We start from the raw sequence: 11,949 nt of genomic DNA on the forward strand, positions 1-11,949 counted from the left end.
GCGGCTAGCTAGACTCGCTGGCGGTGCTGGGAGTAAACAAGCAGAAGCTGCCTACAGTGTTAATCACAGTTTTACTGCTGCCATGCTCTGGGGTTTGCAGGCAGAGGCTGAGTGGGAGTGTTCATCTTTTTTTTTTCTATCTCTGTTACAGCGAGGATTCTTTCCACACCATTAGTGCTCCCTGCTGAGCTGTTCCATCCAGGTCCACTACTGTACTAATACAGTAGAGCCCCGCACAGCACCATCTGCCATAAGCACAACTAACTAAATGTGGACACATCAGCACATTAGAGGAGCCGCGCCATGTGGGCCATGGTGCACCCGCTGCTGTAGTACATGGTTTTATGGGCTATAGGGAGAAAAAAAAAGGAGTCTCTTGGAGCATGGGATATTCTATCTCAGAGGACCGCTGAAGGGCATAGGGAGAGAGAGAGAGAGAGAGAGAGAGAGAGAGAGAGAGAGAGAAAGACAGAGAGAAAGACAGAGAGAAAGACAGAGAGAGAGAGAAAAGAAAAGAAAAGAAAAGAAAAGAAAAGAAAAGAAAAGAAAAGAAAAGAAAAGAAAAGAAAAGAGAATGGCAGAATGGGGTGGAAAGAGAGAGACTTATAGTGAGAGAGATGAAAGGATGAAGGGGGGGTCAACATACTGCAGCAGTGTAGAAGCTTTGCACAGACTATAGTGTTAGAATCACAGGAGAGAATCAACAGAAATCTGATTAACTGGAATCACACACACAGACGAAACTATTATCATGAAATTTGAAAAATAATAATTGACATCTGACATGTAATCAAACTGCTTCTTGATTGTATTGTAGCTCTGCACAATCACAGAGTAAATACTATGTCACATTAGATTCTGATTAATGAATTAATTTATTCAATTCTTAATGAATAAAAGTTGTCTTTTTTGTTTTCTATAATTCAAAGGTAATGGTTGGCTTCATTAGAATGAGAAAACACCTCATTCAAATGAGAAAACATTCTCAACAACTGATTAAAGCCCAGATGCCAGAGTAAATTTATTGGTGTCAATAAAACCCATGTTAAATTACCAACCATTTGCTCTTCTGCTGCAAGAGAGAGTTACCCGCAGAATAAGGTCAATATAGTGCTGTCAGCGTACCCCTCACTACAAACAGGTGTTTTGACCATGTTGGTAGACACAGACGTGAGAGCAGATTAAAAATTAGGTCATTGTGAGCACAGCTACTCCACTGAGACAAGGTAAATCCTGTGTGCTTGAGATAGCTCAGTGGGATTTACTGCAACTGCATCTGATGAATCCACATAACACATATAAAGGTCAGGAAGATTCCAGTCACTAACTCTGTATGCCTGCAACCAAAGGGTAATCTAACAGACAAAGAGAAAAACAACCTCTCTCACAAAAACTCCCAGAGTAGCAGGTATTAACTTTTAAATCATAATAAAGCAACTCTTATGGCACAGATCCAGTGTTCAAATCCAATCTGTCATGAGTGCACTGTTCAACCTTCAGAGACTGTACGCTATCACGGTAAGAGCAAGCTAGGGCCCTGCAGCGGACTTGTACATGGGGTGTATGTGTACACCTAGATGTTGTGTTCTCACTGGCCCCTGGCCTGTGAGTCCATCACAGCTTGAACAATGGCTCTCAGTCTCTTCCTAAGGGGAAACAGTAGGGCTGGAGTGATGGAGCCCAACAAACATGCGCTGCCTTTCCTTTCCTGGCAAGAGCTTGCTCATATTTCCTGCCATGTAATTTCCCAAAAGCAAACATCAGAGGTGATTGGTCAGCAGAGGCCATATTATGTAGAGGTTATGAAAAACAATATCAAAATTGACCTTGTATTACAACCATGTTCAGCAAACCCTGGTCCTGGCACTAGCAAGCCTCAGTTGGCCCTGCATGCTGTGGACAACGGGCTATTGACACATCTGACTCACCGCTGTGAAGTCTTCAGCACTGCACTGCCTGCCTCGGTAGCTGCAGGCGAGCAGCATGTCCTTGATGTCGTGGCCCGTCCGGTCGCAGAACTCACGCATGTTGAAGGGGCGGGGCTTGTAGCTGTCAAAGTCGGCCCTCTCCTTCAGGATCTGCAGGACACTCTCCTCCACCATGTAAGTGTCCCGAATCTCATACCTGGACAGGAGGTTTCTAGATTGAGCTCATAGGGTTTAATTAGACATGCATAATGAGGAAACACACAAAAACACACACACATGCACGTATTCATGTCCATGCTTTTATCTCCATGCTCCACTTGGTGTAAAAGCATCAAAAGAGCACTGTGACTTTATGCTTAAATGACCATGTTTTGTTTCCAATTACTGGACCTCATTGTGTATCACATCCCTCCAGCTAAAGAAATGCCCTTATTTGAGAAGCAAATGTCATTTAAATGTCATCTTAAAATCACAGCCATTAAATAACTTCCATAGCTGTACCAATGGCAATAAGTATTTTTTTGAAGGGACTTGTTTGCAAATTTGACAGAAATTATTTCATAACTCTTACTTGCTACCTTGGCACTACATATCCTAAGAGATATTTCTCAAAAAAGAAAAGATATAAAAACTTCAAATGTTTTACAATCTTGACCAACAAACAATATAATAGGCATCTAAGAAGTTCAATGAAGATTTGCAGTTACTAATTCTTAACAGTCTGCCCTTCAAGCATTCTCTATAAACTTTAAGTATCATCTTTAATTATCAAACACAAAACCTTAAGCTACCCATCAAACAGTAAAAAATAGACATGTCTTCAGGGGATTCCCATAGACAACAGAGCAAGAAGTAACCTTCTTCCTCAACTCTAACAATTTTCATTTAAAAAAAGTTGGCACGAATGCACGTATACGTTTAATTCAAAGCAAAACACTTTATATAATATCTGCGGCAATTTTTTGAAGTGCATAACAGAATCATATGCATCACCTAGGGGTCACAAACACTGGGTTTCTCCCTTTCCGCTATTACTCTCTCTCTCTCTCTCTGTCTCACACACAACAGCACACAAGCAAACGCATACTGTACAGTGTATAAGCATGTGTATATAGACACACTCACACACTCAACAACTAAGGCCACACACACAGAAAAAGAAAACTCTGGGGAAGTCATTTATTGCATGTCTCTCCCTGACAACCACCATCAACCTCCAGCACCTGCTCACAGTCATTCACAGATACTAATTAACCTCAATTAACTGGAGCGGCCCTACCTCGAGAAAGCACGGCCTGTCGATGACCCCTACTGAGTGACGGGCCATCAGTGGGTACAAGCATCCAAATTACGGAGTGCTAAGATTAAACACTAGTGACAGGAGCTTATGAGTACAATTTGTTAGTGCACACGGAGTCTGACTATCAGAGTGGCCGCACTGCACAATGTTTCATGAAGATTTCTTCAACTAATTGAGCAACAAGGTGGTCATCCTAGCTGCAAGTTCCAAATACCGTACTGCAAGATAGCCTACATGATATCTCAACTATGATATGGAGTTTTTCCTATGACTGTCTCAATTTTCGTCCCAAAGCTAGAAAGTAGGAATTACTGTAAGACTGTATTCTGCGACGCACTCGAGAGACAAAGGCTTATCCTTCTCCACTGACAGTAAATTTGAGAATGGCTTTGTGAACACTCCGACAGCAGACTGATTTTTCATGGATAAGGGCACATTTTTAAAGTGTAATTGGTGGTGAAGCTCAATGGATTAAAAACAAAAAAAAGACACAAGGTCAGTTCAAGCTTGGTCAGTGTCAGTGAACAAGATTTTGTCCCTTGATGACGGGAATAATGTAAATTCAGTAGATCCCACGGATGAAAAATATCATAACACATTCTTTATTTTATTGTGAACACTGCCTTAATATTCAGGTAGCGATGTGGTTTCAACTCGTGTCCCAACCAGACAAATTACAAGAAATGTAATATGTTCCACTGCAGCTTGGATGTTGTTTACCTTACCAGAATGAAATGAAATATTCTCTGTGTGAGACAGTATGTGCTGTAATTTAGAATGAGGACTTTGGCTTTTTTTCTCTGCAGTGTGCTCATCATTTTGAACGTAGGTAGATAGCAATCAGTTTACACTTCAAGTTGAATGGCTGTGTTGGTGAAAGCAGCGTGACGGAGAAGATTGGGACTATTGTTCTGACCAAGTGTTGCAGCGAGAGCCACACAATGTTGTCATCAAATTCGACGCTGCAACAGGGGGTTCGCACATCCAAGACTGAGACCAGGTGTGAAGTGGAACAGGAGGCAAGTAAACTCCCTGTAGAAGTTGATACATTTTTCAGCATCTAAAACTATGACTAACTACTAATGCACTAACTCTTCCAATAAAAAGCTCTACCAAAATTTTAACAGTGACTTCAATAAACAACCGTCAATATTGTCATGCAATATGTTTAAGACCTCTGCCTCTACCTGTGTGTGTCTTTCCACAAATCCAAAGCAGACTCTCCATATCGACTGTGGCTGATTATGATGCTTTTTAAAGTAGCAATTTCTGACATTTTCACATAAATGTTTGTTTTGCTACTCTGTATTGCCAATTTATATAACACAATAGTGATTCAACCTCTACCCCGTTCATGAAAGCTTTTACATTTGCTGCATTTGTTGTTATAAACACCCGGTATTAGGTATGTCTTTCACGGGAAAAAACCTCTGGCACAGAGGAGGCGATGCCGTTTTCGGTTTTGGCAGCAGCAATAGCGGTTTGTTTGGAATAAATAGAAGAACTTGGTAGTTGGCATGAGCAGCAACAGGCATCATGGCAGGACAGACAAGGAAAAGGCCGGTACCTGCAGAAACTTATACTTCATCAACAGAAAATTCAAGGAAAAAGGCGTCAGACAGTACTGGAGACAAGTTTGATTGTGAAGTTTGATCGATCTCTGGGAAGTGTGGTGCAAAAACACCACAGCAATGACCGCTTTTCACCAAAGATGTTGCCTAAATAAAATCAATAAACTAGGATCTTGTAGATTAGCACTTTAAAATAGGGATGCCGCGATCGATCGGCCAGCAATCGGAATCGGCCGATATTCAGTATAAATATGAGATCGGAGAATTCCGATAATGCTTTATAATCGCCGATTGCAAAAACCGATCGATGACGCAAAACACGTGAGCCATTTCTCAGCGGAGTTGGTGTCATTGTCACATGCTAACTCACCTCAAAACATGTCGGCGGTGTGGATGTTAATTAAAAACACAAATCTTCATGGACAACCAGTAACGTCACAGTCTGTCACGCCCGCTACTTCCCCTCATTTAATTCTCTGCTTATTTAATGCATCAATTCATTGCATGCCATGTGCGTTTGTTTACATAACGGTCTGCACTCTGAACTGGACGACGGTCGAGACCCTAACAGCGGAGAGGCAACTGAAAAGTCTCATTTCTCTCTCTCTTAAGAACATTCACTTATACAAAAACAAAGACTAAAATGTATATATATCTTCGGAGGGTGTCTCCATTTATTTAACTCGACTCAACAACACAGGCAAGTGGCAACAGTCTGAGTCTTGTGCTTCGGTTATCGCACTAAATCATGTTGCGCTACCTAGAACGCACATGGTTTTGTTTACATAATGATCAAGTAAATATTGAGGTAGAAAAAAAGAAAATGTGGATACTTTTTAACCAGGACTCAATTTGATGGATGAAATGTATGTAAAATGGAAACTGTTAGACCTATAATACTGCTATACCAGCTGCTATAACAAAACAAAAAAACTATCGGTATGGCCGATCGGTATGGCCGATCGGTATGGCAGATATGGCTCATAGACAATCGGCGATCGGCGGCAAAAAACGTTATCGGGGCATCCCTACTTTAAATCTTTTTCTTAACTTAGGCCGTGACTGAAATAGATGATTATTACCCCTAGATTATTAGATTATCATTTAGCTACAACAGTACTTAGTGTTTATTACATTTGGCTATCTTGTGAACTGCATCAAAGTAATACGAATTTAATTCAATGATTTTGTTCTTCTTCTTCTGGGTTGTGAAGGGCTAATAAATCGGCTTACTGTAGTTTTAATTCTAGTTAGCAAATACTAGCTTGAATATGTGAATTGGCTACAGTGCATTCATCACACAGTTTAGGGCAGAGTGACAGCAGTTCTGACTGGAGCTCAACCAACTCTGCTTTTCTAAAAGGGACTGACCTTTATCAGAAATCACCCCAGCCTACATTTTTAATAGCTTTAGAAAACAAAAAACATGGCTTTAGTAGTTTTTTTTTTAGGGAGAATATAGTCAGACGCCTGATCTGCAAAAGAGCTGCAAAATGCGTATTTTAGAGAGAGAGAGAGAACAGTGTCTAGGCCTATTTGTTGCAAAATTTAGTTGCAATACGAGGAAAGTGTCACCAAACAAGTTAAATGATTGTAGAAAGTATTACAATTCTGTTAAATGATTTTTTATTGTATATAACAGTTACATTTTTTCAATGATGTGAGATCATTTTAAACTCTTCAACACTGACTTATGGCAAACCAAAATATGGTTTTGAGAACAGGGAAGATGTGAACGAAGCTGCATAATACAGTGACACAATGACACATTCTAGGCACCAAACCCTAACTTTAATTTCAACAGGTTGCATATTTCGACAGACAACATGTTAATTACAGTGTGCCCTGGATTTGGCAGGTGACATCACACAGGCCAGTTATTGACTGAAAAGTTTTAACTTAGATACACAGTTAAAATTCAGTTCAGTGCTCCGGTCCACATTGGGATTGCACCACTACATTGTCGTGCTTTATTGTAATAGGAAGACACAGCTTGTTGTGGTATATTCTGAACTTAATTGAATTGTATCCCGAGCCCCCGTTATAAGCAACACAAAGCTGCCAGGAGAGCACTTAAGACGCTGTGCTCAGATCCCCAAGTCAGGAGGCTTTAGTTGAAGCGGATACAATCACAATGATATGGGTGGATTTTTAATATTGCCCTGCCACTGCTCCCTAAAGCAATCACCGCACACTCACTACGTGGGGGTGGGGGCGACCAAATTGGATTATGGGCCACAAGCACTTTAATTTTCTGACAGAGACTAAAACGAATGAAGGAGCATCTGCATCGCTTCGCCACCTCAGGAGAGGAGTGAGTAAATAAAAACAACCACTGATTTTCAGAGAGGGCTTTGACAGTGAGTCTGTGGTCATAGAACTGTACTCACTTAGGACTTCATATCCTCAGTTCAATAGAAAAAATCTGTCTTCCTCCTTATAGCAGTTCAGTACTCCCATCGCATCATTAGGTTGGTGTTAATACCTCAGGCTGTGTGACAAAACAATGAGCCCATCTTGATATAATCTCAGTTAATTATCCAATTACCACTAATCGAGCTCATACAATAACGAGGATTGGAATGTTTGTGCAGTGTCCTTGAAATGAATAAATGCTATGATTTCTGATAGCAGGGTTTTGATAATCGCATCTTAAGGATGGTGCACCTGTGACACAGTTATTATGCAACTCTGGTCGAGATCACAGAAATGCAAACAATAGCAGTTAAGATTTGCAAAAGAGGCAAAGTGAACCAAATAATCTCCCTAACATTGATGTGCAATCTCACAAGCAAACCAAGCAATAGAAACAAAATATTGTAATACCACACCACACATTGCTGTAGCTGGATGACACATGATCTGTTAACAACCTAATCCCATCACTAAATTGCCTACTTATGTCTCTCCAATGGTAATCTTCTCTCTGGTACACAATCACACTATAAATGCAAATGAACCCACATTTGCAAATACAACCTTGGAAGTAACAGTTTGAATTAGCATTTTCTGCATGATGATCTGATCTCCCCTTGTCTTCTCCACAGCACTTTTCTACACCAGTCTGATGACATCCTGATTACAACTAGTCATCTTGCTGAGATGAACATGGACAAAGTTATCATGCATGACGTTATGTGGCACTTCACACAGAGCGTAGTGATAACGTGAACTTAGGGCACATTTGCAAGCGAAGGGAACATGTTAAGGATTAAGCATTGCGTGAGCGAAATAATCGCTTGCCTTACTTTCATCAGCTGGTCAAACATTTTTGTCAGCTACCTATTCCAGAATGACCTTTCTTTTGCTAATTATCATTTAATTGCTTTCACCACAGAATAAAAATAAAATTGAGCAATTTACTTCCAATGTTCTGCACTGTGGAGTGTGACTTCAATCCACAAAAGATACAATGAGAAAGAGATTGATTTTCTTGGTACAGAAACTGCTGGAGTGAAGACAGTAGTATCTTAGCTAGACTCTACATGGTGTCTCAGACAGTCTGGCTTCCCTGGAAAGGTGGATATTGCATGCTGCGTTTTTTTGAGACAGTGTAGCGGGCACATACTCGCAGCCACTGTTTTCACTCGTATGACACTTTTCCTCAGCTATTTTCTAACACCACCCGCAGCATGTTGCCTGGTACCAAGGAGCTTGTCACTGAAATGTTTTCTACCCAATCAATGTTTAATTTAAAAGCAGAATCTGCAGGAGACCCAAACACTTTTCAACTACAAGTTCTCCAAATTCAAGTTGTCCCCAGTTCTGCCTCAATCCTCCAATGCCCTCCGATCACACACTGGTTTTCTTCTACCTCAGTAAGCCTGTTAGAGAGTAAGGTTTCCTAACAAAGTTGGCTTCTTGATCACTTCAGAGAGAAATAAACCAAAGAGGAAGGGTACGTCTCCTCCAGGGCCGAATGGAAACGAGGGGGCAAGAAATAGAGAGAGCGAGGAGTAGGTGTTTATCAGTGGGACAACACAGTAGCTTAACAAACAGCACTAATTACACAGGGATAAAGACTTGTTCATCACACGGCTTACGAGACACAAGTTAATTGCATCTGCTTGTAGTCCCCTCCCTCCATCTAAAGTCCGCTCACTCCAAAGTCACTTTGGTTTGAGTGCCACTGCTTGTACCTTTTCATTTTTCTGTTCTCTCTCTTGTTCGTTCAAGACTTTTCCCCCTTGTTTTTTCTGGCACATCTCACTTTCACAACATATGTTTGCTTTCAGGAAGAGTGGCTGAACGTGCTCTAATAAATGAAAGAGTTGGGACCCTGTGTTGATATTTTAATGGTGTGCTATTACAGCTGACAGCACAAACATATAGGGAAACAAATCCACAGAGAGTGTAGTCCTGTTGGTTCAAATGTATACCATATAAAGCACTAGAAAATGCACCCTCAACCAGTAGAATCTATTGCCTTCCTGTAAGGTTATCAAGCTGCAATATGAATGCATATATGGAGAGGTCACAAAGCAACATTATTCAGTATGAAAACTGAGATTGTATTGAGATTGTGTCCTTTATTGTAACTGTGCCTTAGGCTGGAGAGCCATGTGGATCAATACACTATAAATACACACTGACTAATGTGGTCAAAATGGCATTTAGATGTATTTTTTTAAATATATAAATGCAGTATGTGTGTGTGTGTATGTGTGTGTGTGTGTGTTTTACTGCTATAACTGTGAATACCAGAGTGGAGGGTCATCAACCGTATTGTAGTCTATATATTAGAATAAGCTGGGTGACCTAAACCCCACACAGTCACAATAGAGCATAGAAAAGAGTGAATAAATCTCAAGTCAAAAGTTACAACAGTCAAGGTTGGGGTTTTCACAGCTGCAGAAAGACTGAATGATCAAAGCAAAGTGGAAATCAACAAGTGTAATGGGAGGGAACGCCATTGTAAATCACTCACACACACACACACACACACACACACACACACGTCTCTCCGCATGTTATCAGTGGGGGATTTAAAAACCCACTGTTCTACTTATCCACTACTGAAGTATTCATATCACACAAACTGTAAAAATGATGATGAAGAGGAGACTTGCACCGACAGCGTTTTTGCCTTCATCATTCTCTACTGACCACTTAGAAATAGCTCATACATCATCAATTACCTGCGGTGTTCACATGGTCTGTAAATGACAAAATGTGCTGGTTTTTCTTTTTCTTTTTCATCAAGCACTGTATCAACAAATTCCACCAGATTGATGTTAGTGGTATTTTTCATGTTTCAGCTTAGGGGTTTGTACATACAGCAGCCTATGTGGGGTTTGTACATACCGCAGCCTATGTGGAGTGTGGATTTCACTTGACATGATCTGTAGTGGCACTGCATTATTAAATAAGCTCCCTGCCTTCAACTCTGATGTTAAGCCTTTTTTTCCCTGAAGTCTAGCTTCATACAACACCTTTCATCCAAGCCCTTTTTTTTCCTGAATTACCTCTGGTTAAGGTCAGTCTAGGTTCATATTCAGCGAGCCTTAAAAGGTTTTGCATGCTTTGAGCATGTTGCTAGCAAAGCCCACAGTAGCTGAACAGCGGCAGCCAGCGAGACAGGTGTTAAAACACTGCTATGCACTTCCATGTGACATTTAAGCTTTCAGCAGAGAGAACTCAGACATCAAAGTAAACAAAGGGTGGCATTTCCATTATTCAACAGAGGTTCAAAGTTTGGTAGCTTAAAGATATAAACTGCATGATCTAACAAGCAAAGCTTCATCTGGACATCTGAAGAGAAAGTTACACTATTTAGTCAGCGGTTTCAGTGGTTCAGTGATTTAGTGGGGTCCTTGAGGGAGATCCAGGGGGTTGTCAGAAAAATAAGGAATAGTTTAATACCACGATAATTCACCAGAATGTATCCCAATTCAAACAATAACGGTTATAATCACTCTTACCACTACTACTGTATCTCCTCACACACAGTGGAGACAGTTAAGTCCTAAATCAACAACAACTAAAAATCCTGGGACAAAATCTTATCAAGTGGGTGTCCATGCGGCTTAATGTGTCTGTTTGGGAGTCTGTGTCCTGAACACGTTTGAGAATCCCTGGCTTACATGACAGATGAAACAGATTGTCATAGGTGAGGCAGGCTATTGATGGCAGATGGATTCAGGTAATAAAATTATTTGTTCACTGGAGAATTCATGGGAATCCCTGAGTGGCATGCTGTATTAATAGTATGAGGAACAGGCAACATTACCAACAGGTAGACCTAGTGTGGTGTGGCCTAAAGGTACAGGTAGACTACAGGTAGGAACTGGTACACACACATACACGCGCGCGCACACACCTGCCATTGAGCAAGGCAAGGAGCTCCCCAGCATGGTACAAGTCGTTGCGCGTCACCCGACTGAAACGGAAGGAGTTGAGGTTGCAGAAGGTGACCGCCGGGAAGGCCATCATGGGTGTCGCCACCTCATCCAGCTTGGTGACATGAGGGTACTGGAAGTACAACTGCACGCGGTCCACACACACCATCACCAGGGCCCCCAGGGAGCCCAGGAAGAATAAAATCCACAGGACGCGCTTCACGCACATCCGTTCATACGCGAACATGTGCGAGATGCCGTGCAGCGTGGATCTGCTGGCGAAAACTTCAATGGGAGCCGGCCGCTCGTAGTCTACGTCTTCCGACTCCGTTTTGAGATCCATGATGGCTACGGAGTGAGTTTAGACGGGGGAGTGACAGAGGGAATAGGCTTTATAGACAAGGGGATGCTTTTAATGGGAAGGAGGTTACTGAGTCTAAGTTCACGCCCTTCTACGCATGTATTCACTGTTCCTCATGCAGTCCGTGTGAGATGTTGCGTCACCGACAGCCGGCAAAATACCCCCATTCAGAGCATCTCCCCGCCAAGAGATGCCTCTATACCCCGTCCCCAAATTATAGGTATTCTTGCAAACAGAGACGGGGAGAGCAATAACCATGTGTTCTGCCTCGGTTAGGGTCACGGTGCCATAATAAATAGCCTGGTCTCCAGCGCGCATGGATAGATGCCAACGCTGTCCTCTCCTCACACACTTCTGAAACGATTATCGAGTTGATATTTCGCCTCCACGCTCAAAAAAAACAGCAACAACAAGCGACAGATGTGGAAGAACCAGCTGGGTTGAGATGGAA

The 11,949-nt window shown here is 41.6% G+C and overlaps 1 protein-coding gene across 1 annotated transcript; it reads right to left on the reverse strand.

Moving 5' to 3' along the window:
• Nucleotides 1-1,907: 1,907 nt before the first annotated feature.
• On the reverse strand, nucleotides 1,908-11,480 carry LOC139664029 (acid-sensing ion channel 1-like). Its single transcript, XM_071542832.1, has 2 exons — nucleotides 11,119-11,480; nucleotides 1,908-2,124 (listed from the first exon to the last, which is right to left on the reverse strand). Exons 1-2 carry the CDS (start codon nucleotides 11,478-11,480, stop codon nucleotides 1,908-1,910), a joined length of 579 nt encoding a protein of 192 aa, XP_071398933.1.
• Between the last annotated feature and the right edge of the window lie 469 nt (nucleotides 11,481-11,949).

The sequence above is a fragment of the Centroberyx affinis genome, unplaced genomic scaffold, assembly GCF_046629955.1.
Source record: "Centroberyx affinis isolate AG114_WGS23_722 - 3 ecotype Tasmania unplaced genomic scaffold, CSIRO-AGI_Caff_v1 ptg004194l_1, whole genome shotgun sequence".
Taxonomy (NCBI): Eukaryota; Metazoa; Chordata; class Actinopteri; order Beryciformes; family Berycidae; genus Centroberyx; species Centroberyx affinis.

What these genes read in the sequence shown, in the direction of transcription:
- LOC139664029 (XM_071542832.1), bottom strand. Translation starts at nt 11,480, where the DNA reads ATGGATCTCAAAACGGAGTCGGAAGACGTAGACTACGAGCGGCCGGCT. An exon ending in CTTGCCTTGCTCAATGGCAG is followed by an intron (nt 2,125 to 11,118) that starts GTGTGTGCGCGC and finishes CCTCCTGTCCAG; the next exon opens with GTATGAGATTCGGGACACTT.